The 20917-nt window shown below is 44.6% G+C and overlaps 1 protein-coding gene across 3 annotated transcripts; it reads left to right on the forward strand.

Annotated features, from left to right (window-relative positions):
- Positions 1–430: 430 nt before the first annotated feature.
- Positions 431–20917, forward strand: UNC119 (unc-119 lipid binding chaperone). Of its 3 annotated transcripts, none has more exons than XM_052803795.1 (5): positions 431–611; positions 10903–11016; positions 11907–12045; positions 13886–14058; positions 14945–20917. In XM_052803795.1, the coding sequence occupies exons 1-5, from the start codon at positions 485–487 to the stop codon at positions 15055–15057; spliced, it is 666 nt and encodes a 221-aa protein (XP_052659755.1). In that variant the 5' UTR covers positions 431–484; the 3' UTR covers positions 15058–20917. The 3 variants fall into 3 exon arrangements, with proteins under 3 accessions (XP_052659755.1, XP_052659756.1, XP_052659754.1); XM_052803796.1 differs by having other exon boundaries at positions 438–611; positions 11943–12045; XM_052803794.1 differs by lacking the exon at positions 431–611 and adding an exon at positions 3011–3190.

Raw genomic sequence — 20917 nt, forward strand, 5'->3', positions numbered from 1 at the left:
GGCTGTGTGACCCTCCTCTCGTTAGTCCTCCATGTGGGTGCCAGTTGCCCTACCTTTCCCGGGCCTGGCTTGCCTGCCCCCCCCCCCCCCCATTGCTTTTATGGAGGCTGGCTCCTGTCTTTCAGGGATTTAGCCCAAAACGTTTTATTGTGGGGGCCAGTTAGGAGGTTCAGCTGTTGGGGGGGGGGGGGCAGTTCTTAATGGGGTGTCTTATTGATGGGTGTTGGGGCAGAGCCTGGGGGGGGGCACTTACAGCTTAATGGGGTCCAGCTCCTCCATTCAATGTGTGAGCCTCAGGCTGTTGGGGGGTGGTTATGGCCTTCCCCCCCCCCAACCGTGTCGCCGGGCGGTGCTGGGCCGGGCGGGGGGCGGTCCGCGGGGCGGGCAGGGTGGCGATGCCCCTCCCGGTGCGGCGGGGCGGGCGGCGGCGCGCAGCGGGGCCGGGACCGCTCACACCGGCGGGGACGGCGACGTCGGTGGGGCCATGAAGGTGAAGAAGAGCGGTGGGGCCGGGGGGGCGGCGGCGGCGGCAGCGCGTACCGAGGAGGAGCTGGGCCGCAAGACGCTCATCGGGCCCGACGATGTGCTGGGGCTGCAGCGGGTCACCAGCGGTACGTGCTGGGGAGGGGGCTGCCCCGGGGGCTTTTGGGGGGGAAGAAGAGGAGATATGGGACGGGGGGAGGTCGGGGGCCCGGGGTAGGGGATGGGGACTGCGTTCCCCTTGGGGTTATCCGCTGGGGGGGGGGGGGGGGGGGGGAGAGGAAGGCGGCAGGGGGAGCCGGTCCCCCCTCCGCGGGGGGACAAGGAGTGGGGATGCAGTACCGCAGGGGACAGGGTCCTCCCCGGGGATGGGGTACCCCTGGGGTCTGGGTGCCATCTAAGGATCAGGGACCTGGCCTCCCCCAGGGGATGCCCGGACCTGAGGCTCAGGGCTGGGGATGCTGCCCCCCAACCCGCCCCCCCCCCCCCCCCCCCCAGCCCCAGGGATGCACAGGCTGTGGAGCAGCTCCCCCCCCCCCCCCCCCCGGGGCTGAAGGTCGGTGGTGAGATGTCCCTCTGTGCTCCCCCCATCGCCCCTCTCCTGTATCTGTGCCCCTGTGCATAGGGCTGGGCCACACTGAGCCCCTAGCCTGTGCCCACAGCAGTGGGGCTGGCAGGGGGGGCAGACTGGATCCATGGCTGCAATATGAGGGGGCTCCACTGCAGCCCCATCTTGCAGCCCCCGCCCCCCCCCAGTTTCTCCTTCCCCAGTATAGCACCGCCGGTCTTGAGAGCATCCTCGGGATGGCGGGCACGGGAGCGTGCCGGCTGGAAGGTTTGCTGTGCTTGGCAGAACAGCTCGGTCGGGACCAGGCGGCTGCGTTGGACCTGTCGGGTTTGCAGCACTGGGCTGGGAGGAGGCATGTGCCTCAGGCCAGCTTGGCCTTAGCAATGCCCAGGGGCGGCCTGAGCCCCCGCTGTCCCCAAAAAGGTCTTTTTGCGTGTCCTGGGACCTTTGGGTGGTCTCTCTGCGGGCAGCAGGTTGGGCAGGGGGAGAAGATTTCTGGCAGGGAGGAGTGGGCTGGCCTGGGTGTCCGGCCATGCTCCTCTTTGCCTGGGAGCGCTCTGCGATGTGGCGTTAGAAGCAGGTTTCGTGTCGCAGGCCAGGCCGTGCGGCATGACGAGCCCTGGAGAGGAAGGATGCGGCTGTGAGTATCGGTGCGTGCAGGCAGCCCCGTGGGCCCTGTGTGCGGTGGGCAGGGTGGAAGGGAGGGTGGAAGGAAAGCCCTGCGGGGACTTGGTGTTAGCCCTCAGGAAGGGGTTTATGGAGGCTTCTCTGAAGGAGGGGCTGCTGATGCTGGGGAGTCCTTGGCTCCCCTTCTCCTCGCTGAGATGCTCTGATGGGCTGCAGCAGTGTGATTCACTGCCCAGGCCCAGAAATCCCCTGCCTGTGGCAGGGAGAGCTGTGCAGCAGGCACTGAAGCGTACTGCCAGCATACTCCGAGGAGCAGCAGTTAGGTGGTGAATCCAGGCGATGGTCGCATTAAGCACTTTGCACGCTTGCTTTAGGGTAGCCTGCACATCCCTGCCTTTGGTGGTGCTGTCCAGAGGGGCTGCAGGCACATGGCCACCCTGTACCCTTGCTCCCGGGGCGTGCAGACCTCTCAAGGCATCGCTCTGGCCAGGGTGGGTGGCTCATGGCTCTTGGTAAGCGCCCACGTTCCCAGGGCGCAGGGAAGGCTGAGCTGGTCACCCTGGCGTCAGAGCCAGGCTGGGAGTGGAGCTGGTTGTCGCCTGCCTCTTCCAACTGTGGGGCATTGCTCTCTGGAGCACAGGGAAGATGTGAAACGCATAAAAATGTTTTGCTCCCCTCCTGCTATGACACTTGCTGGTAGCGCAGGGGGTGTGGATGGGTCGTGCCGAACAAGAACCAGGTACTGTGATGAGCCATGGGTAATGCCTTTGCACGGGAAGTGCTTGTCTGCCCTGCTGGGAACATGGGAGCCAGCAAATGCTCTCCGCACCTGAAATCCTCAGTGTGTGCTTGGGGATACAGGTCGAGCATATTGTATTTTGTTACCTAGGAGTATTTTGCAGCACCCCTTCTCAAGCTCGGCGTTCAACCTGGTAGGTTTAACATAAAGAGCAAAGATACAAGAATATTTTTCTGTTCCTTAACACGTAATGATTACTTGGGGCATTCTCTGGCCTTTTCTCATTTCCGTGTGCCACAGCAAGCTCTTAAAAACAGATTGCCAAAAATACCAACATGAAACCGTTCCAGTCTTCTGCTCCGAGCGGAGGGTGCTGCAGGGAGGAGGAAGGACCAGACTGTGGGAGAGAAGTTCATGGCTACCCCAGCTCCAACCTCTCCCTTGGAGATGCTGAGTCGAGGCAGACATGGTGCCCTATTTCAGCAATTCTGGTTTTGATGCCCAAAGTTGTGGTGCTCCAGGCAGTTTGAAGTTGAAGGGGGAATTGATGGTGGGGTTGCAGCAGAAATGTCCTGGTGTCCTGGATGTCCTTTGTTGTTCCAGGTGGAGTATGATTCATCTTCATCCAAACTCACGGACCAGTAACACGGTAGCTCGCACTGTTGAGGGACTGCGGTTGAGCTGTGTGCTGCCCAGGGACCTGAAGCGGTCTGGCCACATTTTAACATTGCTTCAGCAGACAGAGCCCAGGATAAACCATGTTGGAGAAGGGCTTGGTACTACAGAAATGTGTCTTTTAGAAATGCTTACACCACGAGTAGCCTGTGTGTTTCTGAACGGCCTTCCAGCTTGCGTGGGGAAAGGCAGAATCCTAGCTACTGTATGGAGCACGGTATGGACCCAGTTACAAAAGGGACTCCGTAACATGGCTGCCTGTGGCAGCAGGGCACCATGCTCACACCCAGGAGGGCCCTTGCAGCCCTGCATGTGCCTGGGGTGTGCTGATCTTGCAGATGCTCTTTTGGAGCCGGGGTTTGCCATCTTATGCTTGCTCTGCCTGCTGCGGAGCTCCTCGATGCTTCCTGATACGCTGGGCAAATCCGCTCGCCCTTCAGCCCTGGAAGAGTTGGGTCTCTGCGGAGCCAAACTGCTGGTTGTGGTTGCTACCTGTCGACCAGGCAGCATGCAGGCAGGCTACAGGCAGGCTGTTAGCCCTGCTCTGGCGTTTGGGTCCAAGGAAAGCCTTTGCTTTTGCATCAAGAAACACAGCTGGGCTTTCCTCTTCCAATAGGTACAGCTGATAAATGACCAAATGTTAAGTCTCAGGCTGGGAGGGTGGAGATGCAGGATGTGGCTCTGTGGCAAAAGCACGCTTACTGCTAACCCAGAGAAACCCCGTCTGTAACCAGCCAGAAAAGCCAGCTGGGCTCTGCTCTTAATGTGCTTCTAATAGGCTTAAAGGGGGAGTTGTGCAAACTGTCCTGCATGTGCTGCGTCCTTTCAATGTTAAATTCTCCAGCAGCTCCGGGCCATAACGTTTCCGGGCACGCTAGGGTTCCAGCCTGACGGACCTGGGGTGCTGCCCTGGAATATCTGGGCCTTTTGGCTGGGCTGGCTCTGGCGCTGCTCCAGCTGGATTAGGTGTAAGGCGAATGAACCGTTTTCTTTGCAATTGGCAAGATTTGTTACTTGCTCACACAACTGCAGCTACAAAAAGAGGAAAAACCTTATGACGCGATTAATTTAGGATTAGCGAAGGAGCGGGGCAGAGCTCAGTTCAAATTGCAATTAATTACTGAAGCAGCCAGAGGATCGGAGGAGTCTGTCTGCAGTTATCGGGATATCGCTGTCTGCAAACGCCATGTCCTGCCTCATGGAGCCAGCTGAGGAGCTGGGGCCTGTCATCCCTGGGCACCATTCCTCGTGTCATTGACCATGCTGCATCTCGCAGCTTTGCTGGGTCACGCTGTGCTACTCCCACGTTAGCTGCAGGGCAAGGTTAATTCAAGCAGAGCTTTAATTTCTTCCTCCATCTTTGGTGTTAGAGTCATCGGTGGTCAGCAGGAAGATGATATTACAGCCCCGGTAATGCCATCCCTTTTTGCCAGTGTGCAATACTACTAGGCTTCAAACAGATACGTAACGAAAAGCAAGCTTCAGCCTCTGAGATGGCCCTGCTTGTCACAGCTTCAGGCACCTGTACGGTTTGTAAGACTAGATTAAAGCTTATATTTTAAGCTTTATTCTAAAGCTTATTTTATTTTAGCAAACCAACAGGTTAAATAATTGATTACATACTTGGAAACATTTACAAAACGAAACCTAAAAATAAGGAACGCGCACACACTTAATCATTTCTGAAACTAATCTCTTCCCCAACCTGCCATTTAGGATTTCTGTGAGACTTCTCTTGGCAGCTTTAGCTGAAGGCCAGCTTGGCAGAGGGCTGCCTCGACAGGTCGGTCAGGGCAGACCCTTCGTGGGTGACTTTCGTACCAGTTTCCCTGTAGCGTTAATGGGAAGCTGAGGTGCGCAAATCAATCTTCAAAGCTGCTCCTGGACCATGACTTTCCTTCCCCAATTAATTAGGAAAATTTATTGTATGAGGAGCTCTGATTAGTTGGGGTTGTTTGTGAGGAGGTTAATGAATCACTGTTCTGAGTTCTCCAGGGCTGTGATGTGTAAAAGCGTTTTGATATGCTGATTTCTTGTCACAGAGCAATATCCCAGAGCTGTGTCAAGCTGCTCTCACCGTGACTCCTTTCCTCGGCAACACCACATACGTTATGAACCTTTTCAAGGCTCTGTGATAACATGCAACTCGAAGTGTTGTGTAGACGAAGGGTATTTTTAGTAGTCTCGCAGTACAATATGGACTGTTAAGATTTCCAGGGCAGCACACGTGGCATGTGTGTAGCACAGGGCGCCGGGCTGGCAGCTGAGTGGGTTCCTCCTTCTGCCAGTGTTGTGGGTTTGGGCCATCCCTGGTGGAAATGGCAAAGGTAAGAGCAAAGCTGTGGTATACCCTGGGGGAGTCAGCCTGGGGGTTTGGGCAGGGCCCAATTGCTCTGGCTTAGCTTTGTGTAAGGGCAAAGCGAGCTGATTTTGTTAAAGTTGCTCACATGTTTTCAGACTTTGAGTGCAATCAGCATGAACGAGAGGGCAGGAAAGAGTGTTTGGATGCCTTGGGGATGGGGGAAGAGCAGCTCCATCTTTCCTTAACAAGGCCTGGAGGGCTGTGATCAAATTAATTGCGAGAGGGTGAAGTCTGGAAAGCTCTAGCAAAACAAAACAAAAAGACAAGCAGGCTGCCACAAAAAGCAGAGCCTGGTGAGCCGCGCAGTAGGATGCGGTGCAAGGCACGCTGCCAGGTGGGTACACCTTACGGGCTATGGGGACCTTTGTAAATGCCCCAGCTTGGAGCCCGCTGGGATGCACCCCCCTGCTTCATTCACAATGTCGGTCAGTAAATGTGCCGCCGCAGAAGAACTCTCGTGGGATCCTCCTGGTGTGAGATTTTTCCTCTGGGGCATTCACAGCAGCCTAATTACTGAGCTAGGCGGGAGGGCTGCAGGTACCTCCCTCCCCATTTACCCCCACTGTCTTTGCTTATCCAAACCCCACGGCTTTAGAAATGGAGTGGATCCTGGCTAGCTTAAGCTTGTTTCACTGCCCCTCTCTTTATGAGACATGAACTCCCGAGGCAGAGGGCAGGGGAAATGGTTTAGTTTTTTCTTTAATTGAACTCTGGTTGTCTGAGCATGCATATCAGTACTGCTTGAAACTTGCCCTGCCTTCCCCTCGAGGTCTTGCACTCTGTCCTGCGTCACTGCTCTGCATCTTCATGGGGTTCGTGCTATTTTTGTTCGCTTCCTCCTGAGACTCTTCAATCTGATAATCTCCTAATCTCCAGCTCCTAGTAATTCATCTGCAGTTGTCTTTGCTTTATACCTGGCTAATGTCTTAGGAGTTGTCTTCAAAATAGCTTCTGACCTTGTTGGCTAATGCATGTTAAGAAATAGGCCTGCATAGCTACAGGAGCCTTCTCATTCCCCAAATTCTTGTTATTGCCTGTGTTGGGGGAGACGTCCCTATTACAGGTCACTGCTGTTGCATCAGTTTCTTGTACAGCATCCTCCTGATTTACACCCATTTTCATGACCAGATTTTGAGTTCTTTCTTACCCCAGGTACACTCTGCTTCCCATTGTGGGCTATTAAAGCGTTAAAGTAGGAGCTGCCCGATCTGAGCTTAGATGCTCTGATGAGCATTGCAGAAATATCTGTAATGTCTGTGAGAGCGGACACGTGCTTTCTCCTGGTTGCAGAGAAGGAGAAGGGAGAAAGGAGTACAACAAGGAGTGCTAACCCTATTGCCCATGAACTCCTCTTGATAAAATGTGCCTGGTGGGGTGGTTGCAAAGGAAACCTGAAAATATAGGATTGACTTTTAGCTTTCGCTGATGAGGATCAAACACCTAATCTCATCCATTGGATAACTGAAATAACAGGGAGAGGGGCAAGAGGAGAAAGTGCCTTTGTTAGCTTTCTTCTATTATCTAGCACTGTATTTCCCTCACCTTTTGTGCTCCTTTGTAACACCAGCTTGCAAAAATACAAGGCTGGAAATACGCACCAGGGTTCACAGTGTACCATTGTTCACAAGAGAATAGGCAGTGCCTGCTGTCATTTTCGAGGCTGATTTGCCGGTTTCTTTTGCAATCTTGGTTGTTCTTGGGAGGGGAGGAAGGTTTCCTGGGTGAGAACCCGCTCTTCTCTGGATTGGACAGCCAAGGTACCACCTCGGAACTGTAAACAGGGAACGAGCATCCACTGTTTCTGATAACAAAGCTAGACACCTCTTAACGAAAGCCTTGCTACAGATTGCTCTTCGGAGTTTTTTTGGAATCACTTTTTCATACAAAGGGAATAGGAGAATTCAGGAAGGAATCCATTGTGTCTGCTCGGGAAGTCCATCACCTCTGCTGCTTCCTCAGACCACCACAGTGTTGCTAGTTGTGCTTCCAAACACTTCAAAACCGTGGTAGAACTTAAGATAGAAAATGTCTCTAATAGTGGGGAGTTGCGGATCTTTGGACATGATACAGAGATTATGGGAAAGAAGCTGCAGAGGCACGAGCAGGAATAGTGATATGTGAATGAAAAGTAGCTGCTAATACCAGGCTTGGCCAAGTTGCAAGAGTTTGCTCTTTTCTTTAAGAACAAGTCCAACTCCGTTGGTGAACTCCTTCCAGGAAGAGCTTGGGTGTGGAGGTCTGGGATATGGCAATTCACTGGGCTTTAGGAAGGAGTAGGAAATGCTCCTCTTTTGTGACCTGTTTTTGCACTACTTAATGTGGGTACTTCAGGACAAAAGCCAATCTGCTGGGTTTCCTAAGACAGTGATGATGTGTCCGTCCCTTCATCCTTTGTTCAGAGTGTGCTCTCTGTCAGCCCTGAATCAGGTGAGTACTGAAGGTTTGTTCAGGAGATACCGTGATTATTTGGTTATTAAAGAGGAAACAATGCAACCTGCTTCAGGGGAAGTGGAAGCAACGAGAAAATGTTCTGTCCTGAGAGACCAATCCTACCTTTCCTGTAATGATCCACTTCATTCCATGGAGGTTTGAGCTGCCTTATGTCTAACTAAAATAGACACGGATGCTGCCTCCATTCCCCAAATTGGGCTGACGGTGAATTAGGATAATGAAAGCAGATGATACATTTAAGTGTGTCACGGAAGTGTGGGCAACTGGGCCCTACAGTAATTTAAAAATAAGTGTGTATGGGATGAGATTAGCAAATTTGACAGTGCTCAGCTAAGCAGAAGTATCTGCCAATTGCAAGCAGCCCATTCCCAATAAGACCTTCCAGTGTAGCTGCAGGCTTCTGTTACGTATGGGGAAAAAAAACAGCACGTGGCTACTTTGATTGACTTTTGAACAGGAATTGCAGCAAGCAAATTTAATACAGACTGAGAGGAATATATATACCTCTTTTTTTTTTTTTTTTTTTTTTTCCTGCTAGGAGACTGGGCACTGCCAGAGGAGGAAAAAAACCACTTGATTGCAGTACTCTGGCAGCTAATCTTCCTAGATGTCATCCAGTTACATACTGGCATGTTGATTTAAAAAAAAAAAAAGGTTTAAAATATTTTCAGTGCAAAAAGAGTTGGAAAATATAGCGCAGGGGTGCAAACATCAATGAGCAGAAGCCTGGTAGGGATTCTGCCTGGGGTTTACTCCTCTTCGATGGCTCTGCTTGGCTCTCCTCTCTTCCAGATGAGTCATGGACACTGTTACTGCAGCAACGCTACTGCCAAGGAGGGGGATAAAGCTGTTGCCATGGTGCTGGATGGGCAGGAATTCTGCAGGAGGAAAAACACTTAATTATTAACTTGCAGACAAACGAGGCTTCAGACTTTGCCTGCGTGCTCTAGGGAAGGTGTCCCGGGCTCCCAGGCGACCGCCAGCCTGTTCTGGTACAGCCTCTTGCCTTCATGGAGAGCAGCTGGTCCGAGCGCGGCCGAGGGAGGCGAAGCCGGGACTGTGGGAAGCTGTGCCTGCTTCTGGCAATTTGTGTTTTGCATGCGGTGGCTTGGAGCGGGGAAGTTGTGGGACGGGTTAAGAATTTGGGTTGGCTGATGTGTTAGAACCTAAAATCATCGTGTAATTGCAGGACGTCTGCCTGAGGATTGCTAAACCTTGGGGCTTAAGGCAAGAGGTTGATTTAAATTTCTGTCCCATCTCCTTGGCTGCTGTTAAAGACAGAAAAGAAGATTTTGTGCAGTTCTTCGGCTATTTTGTCTAACAGTAGGCTTGCATTTTCTTGTGGTAGTAAGAAGGTTGAGCTTTCATCTTGTTCTTCCTGATAGCGTGGGTACTGGTGTTAGTTTTTCTTTGTGCTGGGTTGATAGGAAAGGGAAACCTCCCTGCCAAATGCCAGAGATGCTTCGAACACAGTCCTCTCTCTTAAAGCCCATTCCTTTGAGCATTTACCATATGGTGGTGATGAAGGAGAGCAGTAAAACCCTCCAGAGAGTACGTTTAACACCTCAGTTCCTCGTGCCAGTGAGCACTGGGACAGTTCTCCAAGTTAAGGAGATTTGCAAAGACTAGAAGGCTTCTAGGAAAGTACAGGTGCTAGATGTGCAGTTCATGCTCAGCAGCGCCTAGGAGCAATCTTCCATAGTGCTGACTCCAGCTAGCTTTGTCTCTCACTACACAGGGGCCTGATTTCTGTAATTACAGATCCCAGCATGAGGGCCTTGCTGTCTGGTTGTCGCAATGCCTGGCATTCGGGATGTTTTACTACGCCACAGCAATCTTTTATTAACTCCTTATCTATGGGATGTGCTAACCACCGCCCATGAACTGTAACCCCTGACCATAATGTAGGTACCCGATTTGTTATACCGGCGCTGAAGGAGGGGTTGTAATGGGCAGGTATGATCTCTGAGTACACTGCAACTTGTTTTCATATAGTCAATGAATAAGCCTTAGGTGGATGGGTATATTTGAATTTTAGAAATAGGAAAGCAGACAGAAGTGATTAACCCAGACTAACAGCAGGAATTAGTAGCTGAGAAAGGGCTTAGAATTAGAATGTTAAAGTATTACTTTCACCTTAGAACCTCCAAAACAAGTCTCTTACAACATGCAGATGCACAGTCGTTCAAAAGCTAACCCAGCCTGTATACATACAACATTTATTTAGATTTGTCAGGATAAAGTAAGTTATTGGAGCTGCTGTCAATCTGTGCTTATATGCGTGGTGAAAATGAAGTACCACTGCTCTTTCCCCAGAGAGGAGGCTGATACGCAGGCTGGGAAGCTGTCTTGGGGCACAACAAGGCTGAAGCCAGAAACAAGGACTTTCTCCCAAAGATACCGACTCTGGTGGAAGCAGGGAAGGGCTCTGTTCACAGACTGGTTTCCTGATACAGGGAAAGGCTTCAATGCTGTTTTCAGTGCCGAGGGAAAAAAGTCTTTGCATGGGACAAGCATCGGTGGAGAGAAGAGGCCGTCCTTTGTCTGCGGAGGGCTGGAGATAGGGGAGGTGGCACAAGGGGGGACACTCCTGTTCCAGTTAAGCGCAGTCAGCTTAGTGCTCACAAAGCTGCTTAGCACTTGCATTCTGCCAGAGGGCAGTTTTTAAAACAGGCAAAGCCTCTTACACTGAAAAGGCTAGGATTTGATGGAGGTGCTGACTATTCTCAATACCCTGAGGGGAAATGGATGCAGAAGATGCTGGCACAGGGTTGGAAAAAGGTGATGACCTCCTAGCACTGGGGGAGAGAAGCCTTGTCCCTGTCCTGTCCAAGCAGGGCGGTGTGAGCCTTCAGAACTGAGATTGTCTTCCTAGACATCAGGTTTGGATTAAAAACAGGGTAGTAGTGGAGATGCATTTGGGGTTGTGACCTCCAAAGAATAGCCAGAAATACCTGGTAGTTCTGGGCAGCCTTCATTTAAGTTTGTTTTCCTCTGCAGATTATTTGTGCACTCCAGAGGAAAATGTTTACAAGATAGACTTCACCAGGTTCAAAATCCGGGACATGGAATCTGGCACAGTCCTGTTTGAAATCACCAAACCAGCAGCTTCAGGTGAGTGCACACACAAAATACTGTTTTAATGAACAAACAACTGCTAGTGTCTGCTTCCTTTTGCCTTCTCCCACTCCTTTTACTCGATACATTTCTCCAAAATAGGAGATGCTCTCAACTGCAAGAGGGCTAGAGTCCCAGCTTGCAGCAGAAATACTATTCGGGTGTCCCTCTGTACCAACACACTGAACAGAACTCGTTGCTGCTGTATTCTGATGATTGCCATCTGTGATGAGAAAGGACAGATGGATGTTGTAAACAGAAGCAGAGGAGGAGGAGGAAATCACCGTGTGTTCACTTCTTGGCTGTTCATCAGCTAGTCCCCCTGTACGTAGTTTAACTGCTAGTCTAACATCTTTCACTCAGGAGTCAGGAAAATGGTATTTCCAAAAGGGAGAAACTTGGTCCATTGTGCAAATTAGACAAACTGAAAATTTGCTGCTTTTTTTTTTTCCCTCTTCATAATTTTTAGGTGTTACTTGTAACCATCAAAATGTTACCTGTTGCCAGTGGTAATAAAAACCCGGTGCAACTGTTCTTTTCCTGATCAAGCGCTCTTTTAAGTCTTCCCCATCTCCCTGCAGGTGAGAGGAAGTTTTCTGTAGCTTATAGATAGCAAAGCAGACACGCTAAGGTGAAATGCCTTGTTCAGAGTCACACTGCAATCCTGAATCAGAGGTAAGAGCAGTAAGTCACTTCAGAAAATAAGAAGTGTATCAAACCAAAGGGCCGTCTTGCAATACTCTGTCTCTGAGTGACCAGTAGTGGATGCCTTAGAGAGGACAGGAAGAGGGTAAGCACATCATCGGGCTTTCTCAGAATAGTTCCCTGGCTTATGTGACTCAATAATGTACGACTGCAAGTGTTTTCACCGAGTTTCTGTTTCTCAGACGACTGTGACGGAGCTTTACTTTGCGCTTTTCCAGAACGCGAACACAATGACAAGAAGGACATTGACCCCAATGCCGGACGGTTTGTACGCTATCAGTTTACCCCAGCTTTTCTTAGACTTCGGCAAGTGGGAGCCACGTAAGTAATTCCTCCCGTGCTACTTTTTCTAGCACAGGAAACAACTGAAATCTTATAAAAAACGGCTCTTGCTTGTTGATCCTGTCAGAAAGTTGATTTAATAGGGATCTTTTGTTATTAAAAGGATCTCCAAACATCTTTGCTGGGTGCCTTGCTTTCTCCATCCCTTTAGTTTATTTACCTCAGGAATAGGCATGGGGTTGAAGAGATGAATGCTAAAAAGGGCAAAATAAGGTGGACAGACTACGCAGGTATTCCAGCTCTTCTGCGCATTATAGTTTGTTTGTCAGAGGCTCTGCCAGTTTTGGAAGGTGTGTCTGCAGTCCTCCATGTTGCATTCTCCCCAAAATGTTAATCCATAGATGCATGTGAAATGTTGAAGTAATGTTTGTCACTTTAAGTACTAGAATGATCTTTGACATGTCTGGTAGTACTGCTTGCATCTATCAATAAACCACACCAAAAACGTGACACCTAAAGTATCTTTCTGTAAAGCTTTAGGCCAAAGTTATTGTTACTGTAATACAGGTGACAGAGTGTATTGTTTCTTTAGTAAAAGTTAGTAGTAATTACTACTAACTGTGCTATTACTACTAACTTAACTACAGATTTATCTGCAGTTAAATAGCATGCATGGGGAGATGCAATTTTTGGCTCGTGTTTCCTCTTCTGGCCCTCCAAAGAGCAGGCTGGTGGGCTGCTTTGTCTCTACTGGAGATTTTAGAAGGGTATTGGGTCATAGCATGACAGGTTCTTTGTTGTCTTTGTTTTTCTTTACATTCACTTAAGTTTAAATTAGTATATGTAATGAAGAGCTTTATGCCCATTGCTATTATGTCATTAAGTCCATAATACTATAATCGAGCATCAGTTACAGTTTCCAGCACAAACCTATTTGTTTCAGGTATACAGAAATCATTAGTTTGGATATACGTTGGAGTGCAGTTTGATAGATGCTTTCAACAGCAAATGTGTATTTCACAAGAACTGATGTACAGTACCCTCGCTTGAAAAAAAAAAAGAGTATTTTCAAGAGCTTGATTAAAATCCAGCATTTGGTTATGATGCAAAAGAATTAAAATTTGTTGTCAGAGAATATATTTAGACCAAGGTTGCACATTACTGTTTCCTGCTAATCTTAAAGATGTGCACCATTTCGGTTTTGTTTTGGAAGAAAAATTAGAGTTATGGATCAATTAGCACCTCTTTGGCCACTATTTGGTTAAAATGGTAAATACCCAACTTTTGATTTGTGCCAGACTAGTAATGGTGTCTTCCTGGCTTACTCATAGTGTATCGTAGGTAACTAATACCTATCTTTCTCCAAGAGGTCATGCTTCTTGGTAAGAGAAACTTGAATATAGTGCTGACTGAAACTTGTCCCCCTCTACCACTTACAAAGCAGGAACAGAAGAAAGACCAATTTCTGTAGATCTGGCATTTTTTTTAGTACCCACCAGAAGAATTAAAGTAACTTGTATAAAACCCCAAAGCAATAAGGAACGTCTAGTGAGTGATCTAGTGAAGTGCCTATCCAGAATAGTTGGAGGGATCTTTTCTTCACTGAAGAGGAGTTTAAGATTGTAAAATTGTCTTGCGTGTCTTTTTTTTTTTTTTTTTTTTTAGTAAAATGAATCAAAATATAGTGTAACCTATGATTTGTAATGCTATGTTGTGTCCCTGTAGCATGCTTTAAGAAAAAGAGGAAACGATAATTTGGTTAGTACCATTGCTTTAGATTTTTGGCTTTTTTTAGAAGAGCTCTCTTCTACCTTTCAGGAATGGCTGAAAATCCTCCTTAAGGAAGAAAGCTCACTTCAATCTTATCCTTCTTTTTCAGGGTGGAATTCACAGTAGGGGACAAACCCATTAATAACTTCCGCATGATTGAGAGGCACTACTTCCGGGATCAATTGCTTAAGAGTTTTGATTTTGAATTTGGGTTCTGCATCCCCAGCAGTAAAAATACGTGTGAGCACATCTATGAATTCCCACAGCTCTCTGAGGATCTCAGTAAGCTCTCTTTAATTACTGGGTTACCACACAGCGATGTTAATCTAAGGTGTTTTGAGGAAGCCCTTTCTTAAAAGCTGTCTATAGAAAGTGGGTAGGGTAGAATACTTCCAGGTAGTTTTGTGTCTGTATTAACACAGATTTTGTTTTCTAGTAGCGTGTATCTTGTCACCCACCAGACAGTTGTTTTTGGTTTTTTTTTTAATTCTTAAAAGGGAAGCTTCAGTGTCAGGGAGAAAAAAGATAACTGTGTTATAAAACAACCAAAAAAATAGGATTAAAAAGACATCCAATAAATGGATGACTTAAATGTCATGTTCTGTTTTAATGTTTGATGTGCTATATTGATAGCTGGAGAGGTTTTAGTTTTAGTATGAACGTAACTTTTATTTTCTCTCCTCTCTCCCAAGATACAATAGCATGAGTACTAAATCTGTGTAATCTTATATTCTTTACAACCCCTAATCATGTATGTCAGCACTAATATTACAGAGTCTGTGGAAAATACAGTGATGCACTGCTGCTTACTTATTTTCACACCAGAACAAATTTGAGTTCGCTGTTTTATCACCTTTTTTAAAACAAACAAAAAAACCCAACCAAAAAACCACAAACTCTAGTGTGATACTGTTTTGAGATTAGGTAGAGCACTTACACTTTGTATGGTGCCTTAACATATTTCGATTATGTTTGAGTTCTTTAAAAGATACTGGCATCGAATGGTTTGGGTAGGTGCCCATTTTGGTTTTGGTTTTTCACTTGAGAGTTTGCTGCTATCTGAGCAACGCTATTAAATGTAAATGAAACCCAGTGCAGAGCGTTGCCTCAGTAGGGCTTCCGTGTAACATGATTAATTTTTTTTTCTTCTTCTTTTTTCCCCCTGCAGTTCGAGAGATGATCCTTCATCCATATGAGACACAGTCGGACAGTTTCTACTTTGTAGACAACAAGCTCGTGATGCACAACAAGGCAGATTATTCATACAGTGGAGGACCTTGAGCACAGGACGGACAGCCAACCTGCACTGGCCTTCCCTTTCCTATCGAAGTTGTCAGGGATACCAACACCTTCAGTTCCATTGCCTACAATGTCAACCGGACAAGGATCCACAAACCAAGGACTCTTTGCCACAGTAGGAGTTTCATGACTAGATTTGCCAGTCTTGTCTTTTTTGAGCTTTGAAGCAGACCCAATTCTTCAGAACTTTAAGTGGTTCTACAATGGTAAATGATCTTTGGATACCACTTCCCTAAGTTCTTTAAGTGTCTGCTTTGGAAATGGCCTTGTGGGACCTGGGGGATTTTGCCCTAATTCTGTGGATTTGTGTTCTTGCCCTCAAGTATCTTTTAGGACGTGATTGCTTTCTCAAAGAATGTAATCTGAGAAACCACGTGAGTGGATGGATGCAAATGCAGAGTTTTGTTTATTTGTTTCTCTTTGTGAATGTTCAAAGGCATGGCCAATTTAACTTGTACATCCAGTTGAAAATGTCGAGCATAATATCTTACAAAAGCAAGTTTCATCTTTAGATTAGTTCTCTAAAGAAGTATTTCATCCTTTAGTTTTGTTCCTTCTATGTAATATTCTGTTTAATCTTGGAAACACTGAAACTCACAATGAAGAGCAGCAGTTTAGTGACAGAGCTGTTTTTAATTCAGTACTGTCCTTTTACATTTCAGATGAAGGCAAAATAGCATTGAGGGGCTATGAACCTCCATAAGCATTTTCCATTAATTTCAGTTTTTGCAAACTGATCGCAGAATAATCAGGAGAAATTGAAGGATTTTAGCTTTATTTGGCATTTTTACATAGCTAACATTCAGCCTATTCATGCTATACATTTTCCATGTCTATTTTGTTTCATCTCTGCTCAGTACTAAGATAAGGGCTTCAGCACTGCTTGTTAGAGCAACGCTTTCGTTTGTCTAGGGCACTTGGAGAGTGTGGAATTTCCAATTCTCCATTGTATCTGAATTTGAAGAATGTTATGACAGTGTTTTCCCTTTGTTAAAAATGTTTTGCATCGGATATTAATACAGGTGAAACAGTAAGCCTAATAACATAGGACTTTAAGGCACAGCAAAAATTTAGCAAGAGGTCTCTCTTCAGACTCTATAAGAAGTTTAAGGCCAATTTTGCCCAAGTTTCTAAGCATGTGCTTAGAAAGATAGAAGTGCAAAGAAGTAGCAACATCAAGGGAGTAAACTAGTATATGCAAAACAAGACCTGAGAAGGCTGTGTGGGGTAGCCTGTTGTCATGAAACCCTTACTCTAAAGGTCACTTCACTGACACTTTAAAAAAATAAAAGGCAGTTGCAGTTTGTAGATATTTCTATAAATACTTGATGTCTCCATGTCTAATTCTGTGAGTTTAAGTGGAACATTATATGTTAGCCTCAGATAGGTGTGATTGTAATAATTTTTATAAAATACCATTTCCAGTCGTGATTAGCATCTTTCTAGTCACAGCCTAAGTCAAACAGAACTACAAATGGTTCCAAATGTAGCCATCTGCCTAAGAACAGGGAGGTTTTTTGTGCTCTTATTGGGGTTGTGATCACTATTAAATGTGTTACCATTTGTATTTGGCTTGGCTTTCTTTACTTCTGAAAGAGATTCAATTTTCTAAAGAAAATGCAGTGAGTTTAGGCTACAGCACAGAATTTTTGTACTAAGATTGATAGCTAAGGAAGTATGTAAAGTTCATTGATTTTACAGAACTAGTATCTTGTAGTAATTATCACAATGAGACTTGTATTTATCACTATTTTTTGTCTCTAGTGTATTAAATCATATAATTAGCCTACGGCTGACTTATCTGTTTGAGAGTTACAAAGAATTTCCTCATTATTTGTACAATGCTTGGAGCTACTGATCATCAAGTTTTATAGCACAATAATTACTAAAGGTGAAAGGTGAAAATAGTTTCAAAAAGTCTAGGGTCGTGTCCCCCCCCCCCTTTTTTTTTTTGCATCAGGGCTGTTAAACTATCTATATATTCAATGACATTTTGCAAGTTTAAGTTTTTATTAATTTTGTTCCAACTCTTGGAGAAGAAAATATACCCATTTGAAGACAGAAGAGAGTATGTGTGTTTATAAGTAGTACCTTATCAGGGGTTTTTTTTGGTATCTTTCAACTCTCACCTGCTGTTCATAATAATCCCTTCTGTGCATAAGATTTTTAAAAAAGACTTCTAGCAATGGTGCTTGCCTAGAATTGCCAGTTGTACATTTCAGACAGAAATATACATTTTGGTATATTTTGGTGAGAGCAGTTGTTGTACTTTGGTGCATACTCTTGGGTTATGGTACTGAGTATCCTCTCTGTATAGCATATCACTGTCAGCTGATCTGAAATAGTCCTGTTCTGCTCCTTTTTTATGCTACCTCCTTTTAGGACTTTGGACTTCAAAACCAAAAGTAATTCCATAAAAATATTACTGTAATCAACGAAAACTTGAGTGGTAGATGTGCCCCTTTAAAAAAGAACCTAGAGGAAGTTACCTTGTTCCCAATAGTGTAGTATGTTGTCGAATGGACTTTATGACACTCTGCATTTTGTGGTAGGTTTGACGTTAAACATAAGAGGATGAACTATCCGCTACTGATCTCCTGAATTCTGCTAACTGTTCTGATAATTCAGATTCTATGGGTAATAACTTCAGGCTAACAGAAAATTTAGTGTGAATCATACAGGAGATATTTTATTGAGTGAATTTGTTGTGTTCTATTATTAGGAATACTTTAAAGCAGAAACAAATATTGGACATATTCAATAAAATAAATTTCAACTTTTTTTAGATTTAGTGTTTCAGTTTGAGGAATTTTACTTTTTTTTTAAAAGCCCCCACAGTTGGCTACAAATAACAAGTTCTGATTCTTAAACCAAGGCAAATAACAAAACTTTCTGTGGGAAGTGTAATGAAGGTGCTTTTTTCTGTATCCCACTGCAGCAGTTATCACTGTTATCTCCCTGTTTCACTTCAAACAGGTTGTTTGCATTTCTTTAAGGTCATCTACATCCACAATGTTTAGAAACATGTGGGAATCACTGTCCAAGGGAGAGGTTCCATTCCTTTTCTACCCGTTTATGCAGCAGTATAATGTGTAGTGTTGACATCAGACATTATATTGTTGCACATAAACAGCACTAGAAGAGTGTACCTTCAAAAACTTTTGCAGTACAGTTGCTGTTCTAATCCCACTTCTGTCCTTGTTTTGCATTAAAACTACATACAAAATTTAATGTTAAAGACCACGCTTTGTACAGCACTGAACAACTTCAGCTTTCATCTGAAAGGGAGCCAAGAGCTTTCAGGTCAGTTGTAAAATAAAACCACGTTTTTTTCCCTTAAACTGGCAGCTGATTCTTATTATAAGCCAGTTGAAAGTCAAATCTTAACAGCATTGTTCACAGAATTTGTTAGTCTCCTTGACTAGTTACTATTTTGTATTTTAATATTAATCATTATTGGGTTTACTTGGGAAGTTCATCTACAAAATCACCAAATATTGGCTCTGGAAAAAAGAATTATTGTATTTTTTCTTTAGTTTAATTTTAAAAATTATTTTAATTAGCACTACAGCTCTGTTTTAATAAGCCAGTCTGGAAATTCGGGATCTGACTTTTTGAAAGTGAAAGAAAACATCTAAGAGCTAACCAAGATTATCTGCTAGTAATGACTAGCTGTTTCCTGTCATAAGACAGGATTATATGTGTACTTTACAGAGTGAATTAATCTTGGAAAAAGAAACTAAGTCTCTGTGACTGCTAACAGTGACATAATTTTTCTGAGAGACAAGGAAATTATAACTCAACACATTCTTTCACTTTATCAGTCTTGGATTCCTCTAAACTTCAGTTTTTTTAAAGAAAAGCAACAGTAATACATTTGTGGTTAACTGCCATGCTGCGTGGTCTAATAATTCACAGACTTTAGTGGCAGCAAGAGAACAATTTATTTTTAAAATTAACACACCAAGTATAAGTATGGTTTAAATTGTAGGAACTTTGTTCTCAGATCAGTGACAAAAGCCAAAATTTTTTCTGTGAATGTATCCTTTATGTGGTGACATTTATGAAATAACTGAATAATCCACTCTCCCTGACTCATAAGAATTTCTTTTTTTAAATTTTTAAATGTAGAAAGTCTCCTCATAGTCTCTCTCTATGTGTTGTTTTTGAGCAGGTCAGTAAGATAGCTCTATTTACCACCTCTGTCCTCCATTTGAGTTTCACTTCAAAAACGTGTGTAGAGTGTTAAAGCAGTGGCTGTGTGTGTGTGTGTGAAACATTGCAGGTTACCAAGTTCCAAATTCCTTCATTTTGAGCAAACAGACTATAAAAGTATATGGAGAAATAGTGCTACATGTTGACCCATAAAAACTAAATTCCAATCTTCAAGACAAAAATTAAAGGGAACTCTTTAATCATGTAAAGATTATTTGGGGGCTATTTAAGGTAAGGAAATGCTAACATCCAGTTCTCATACTTAATAAGTATTATAAAAGTGTTCTATTAATTATTCATAACCTGAAAAAATATGGTTAACAGCTCAATTTTAATTAGAGCTGGTTAGGAATGAAACTATAGAGATTATTACTATCCTTTATGGGGGGGGCAAGGGAGGGTGACTAGAACTGTATGTATTGCACAAAAGCTAGACAGGTTTACATGCATTGACCCTAGTGGTAAAAGTTATCTTTGGGAAAAAATGAGGGAGAGGGACAAGGACAGGAAAACAGTGAATTTCAGCTAATTGGAACCAAGAGCTTTAAGGCCATGGTAAGTGTAAATGCTTTTTCTCTTGAGCTTGAGATAGCTGGTAGCTTCTGTTAGCAGTTCTTTTCTATACCCCCAGCATAAGCACTACCTAAGTTTATACAAATGTTTCAATATTAATCAGATCTTAAATATCATTGACAGTTCATATAATTTTCTAAACATGGAAATATATTTGGAGACTGTGATACTCTAGGCCTCAAGCTGCAGCTCAGTTGCTTTCTAAATCACAGGACAGTCTGACTAAGCGGGTGAAATTGTGTGTTTGTGTATCTGTTCACAAGCTGTAGTTAACTGCCTCCCTAGAATCACTGTGTTAATGCCTACTGTGATGTCCGCTTGTATCTTAATGCTACACTGAGAAAACCTGTTTGAATGTGACATTGACTTTTTTGCATAGAATCAGAATTGTCTGTATTAAAATGTATTTATAAAAAATATATATTTTTTGTGGAAGGAAAGTAGGATTCTAGTTAATATACCATTGGGAAAATGTTAGAAACATTTTTACCAAGTTCATTTATAATTCTTTGTATCTTGTTAGTTACCTGATTTGTTTCCTATAAGAACATCCACTGTGGCCCGTTTAGTGGCAATGCAATGCACTGTCATGCAGAGAATCTGGTTTTCAAAAAACTGGGAGTCTTTTGTTTCCTTTTGGGACAGTAGGAAATGGAGTAGGTTGCCAGGAGGAAAAGGAACCTTGGCACCGAATCCACTTCTGTGGCTTTGGCTTCAGTAACTAGTCTGTTTGACTTGTTTGCAGATAAGTAGCGAGAGCAAAGATTGAGACTTCAGGATAAAGAAAATTAGATGTTACAATTTAGTCTTCCTGTAGGAGAAGGAGAGTACTAAAATTAATTTATACAAGGATTAAATAGGGAGTACACTTGCTTAAAATTATTTAATATTGGCAGCTTAGTCATAAGTGTGCATACTAGGGAATATGCTTAACTTTTTCCATTACCTTGGAAAATGGTTAAAAAACATGTCACTTTCATTAGCAAGTGTTTCTTCTCCTGTAACAAACTGCAAAATGTAATAAAACTAAATAAATTATTGATCCTAGAAATAA

This window comes from Harpia harpyja, chromosome 12, assembly GCF_026419915.1.
Source record: "Harpia harpyja isolate bHarHar1 chromosome 12, bHarHar1 primary haplotype, whole genome shotgun sequence".
NCBI classification, from domain to species: Eukaryota; Metazoa; Chordata; class Aves; order Accipitriformes; family Accipitridae; genus Harpia; species Harpia harpyja.

Coding starts and splice junctions, on each gene's coding strand:
- UNC119 (XM_052803794.1), top strand. CDS start 3,025: ATGATTCATCTTCATCCAAACTCACGGACCAGTAACACGGTAGCTCGC. Junction 3,191..10,902: donor CCATGTTGGAGAAGGGCTTG/GTACTACAGAAA, acceptor TTTCCTCTGCAG/ATTATTTGTGCACTCCAGAG. Junction 14,059..14,944: donor ACAGCTCTCTGAGGATCTCA/GTAAGCTCTCTT, acceptor TTCCCCCTGCAG/TTCGAGAGATGATCCTTCAT.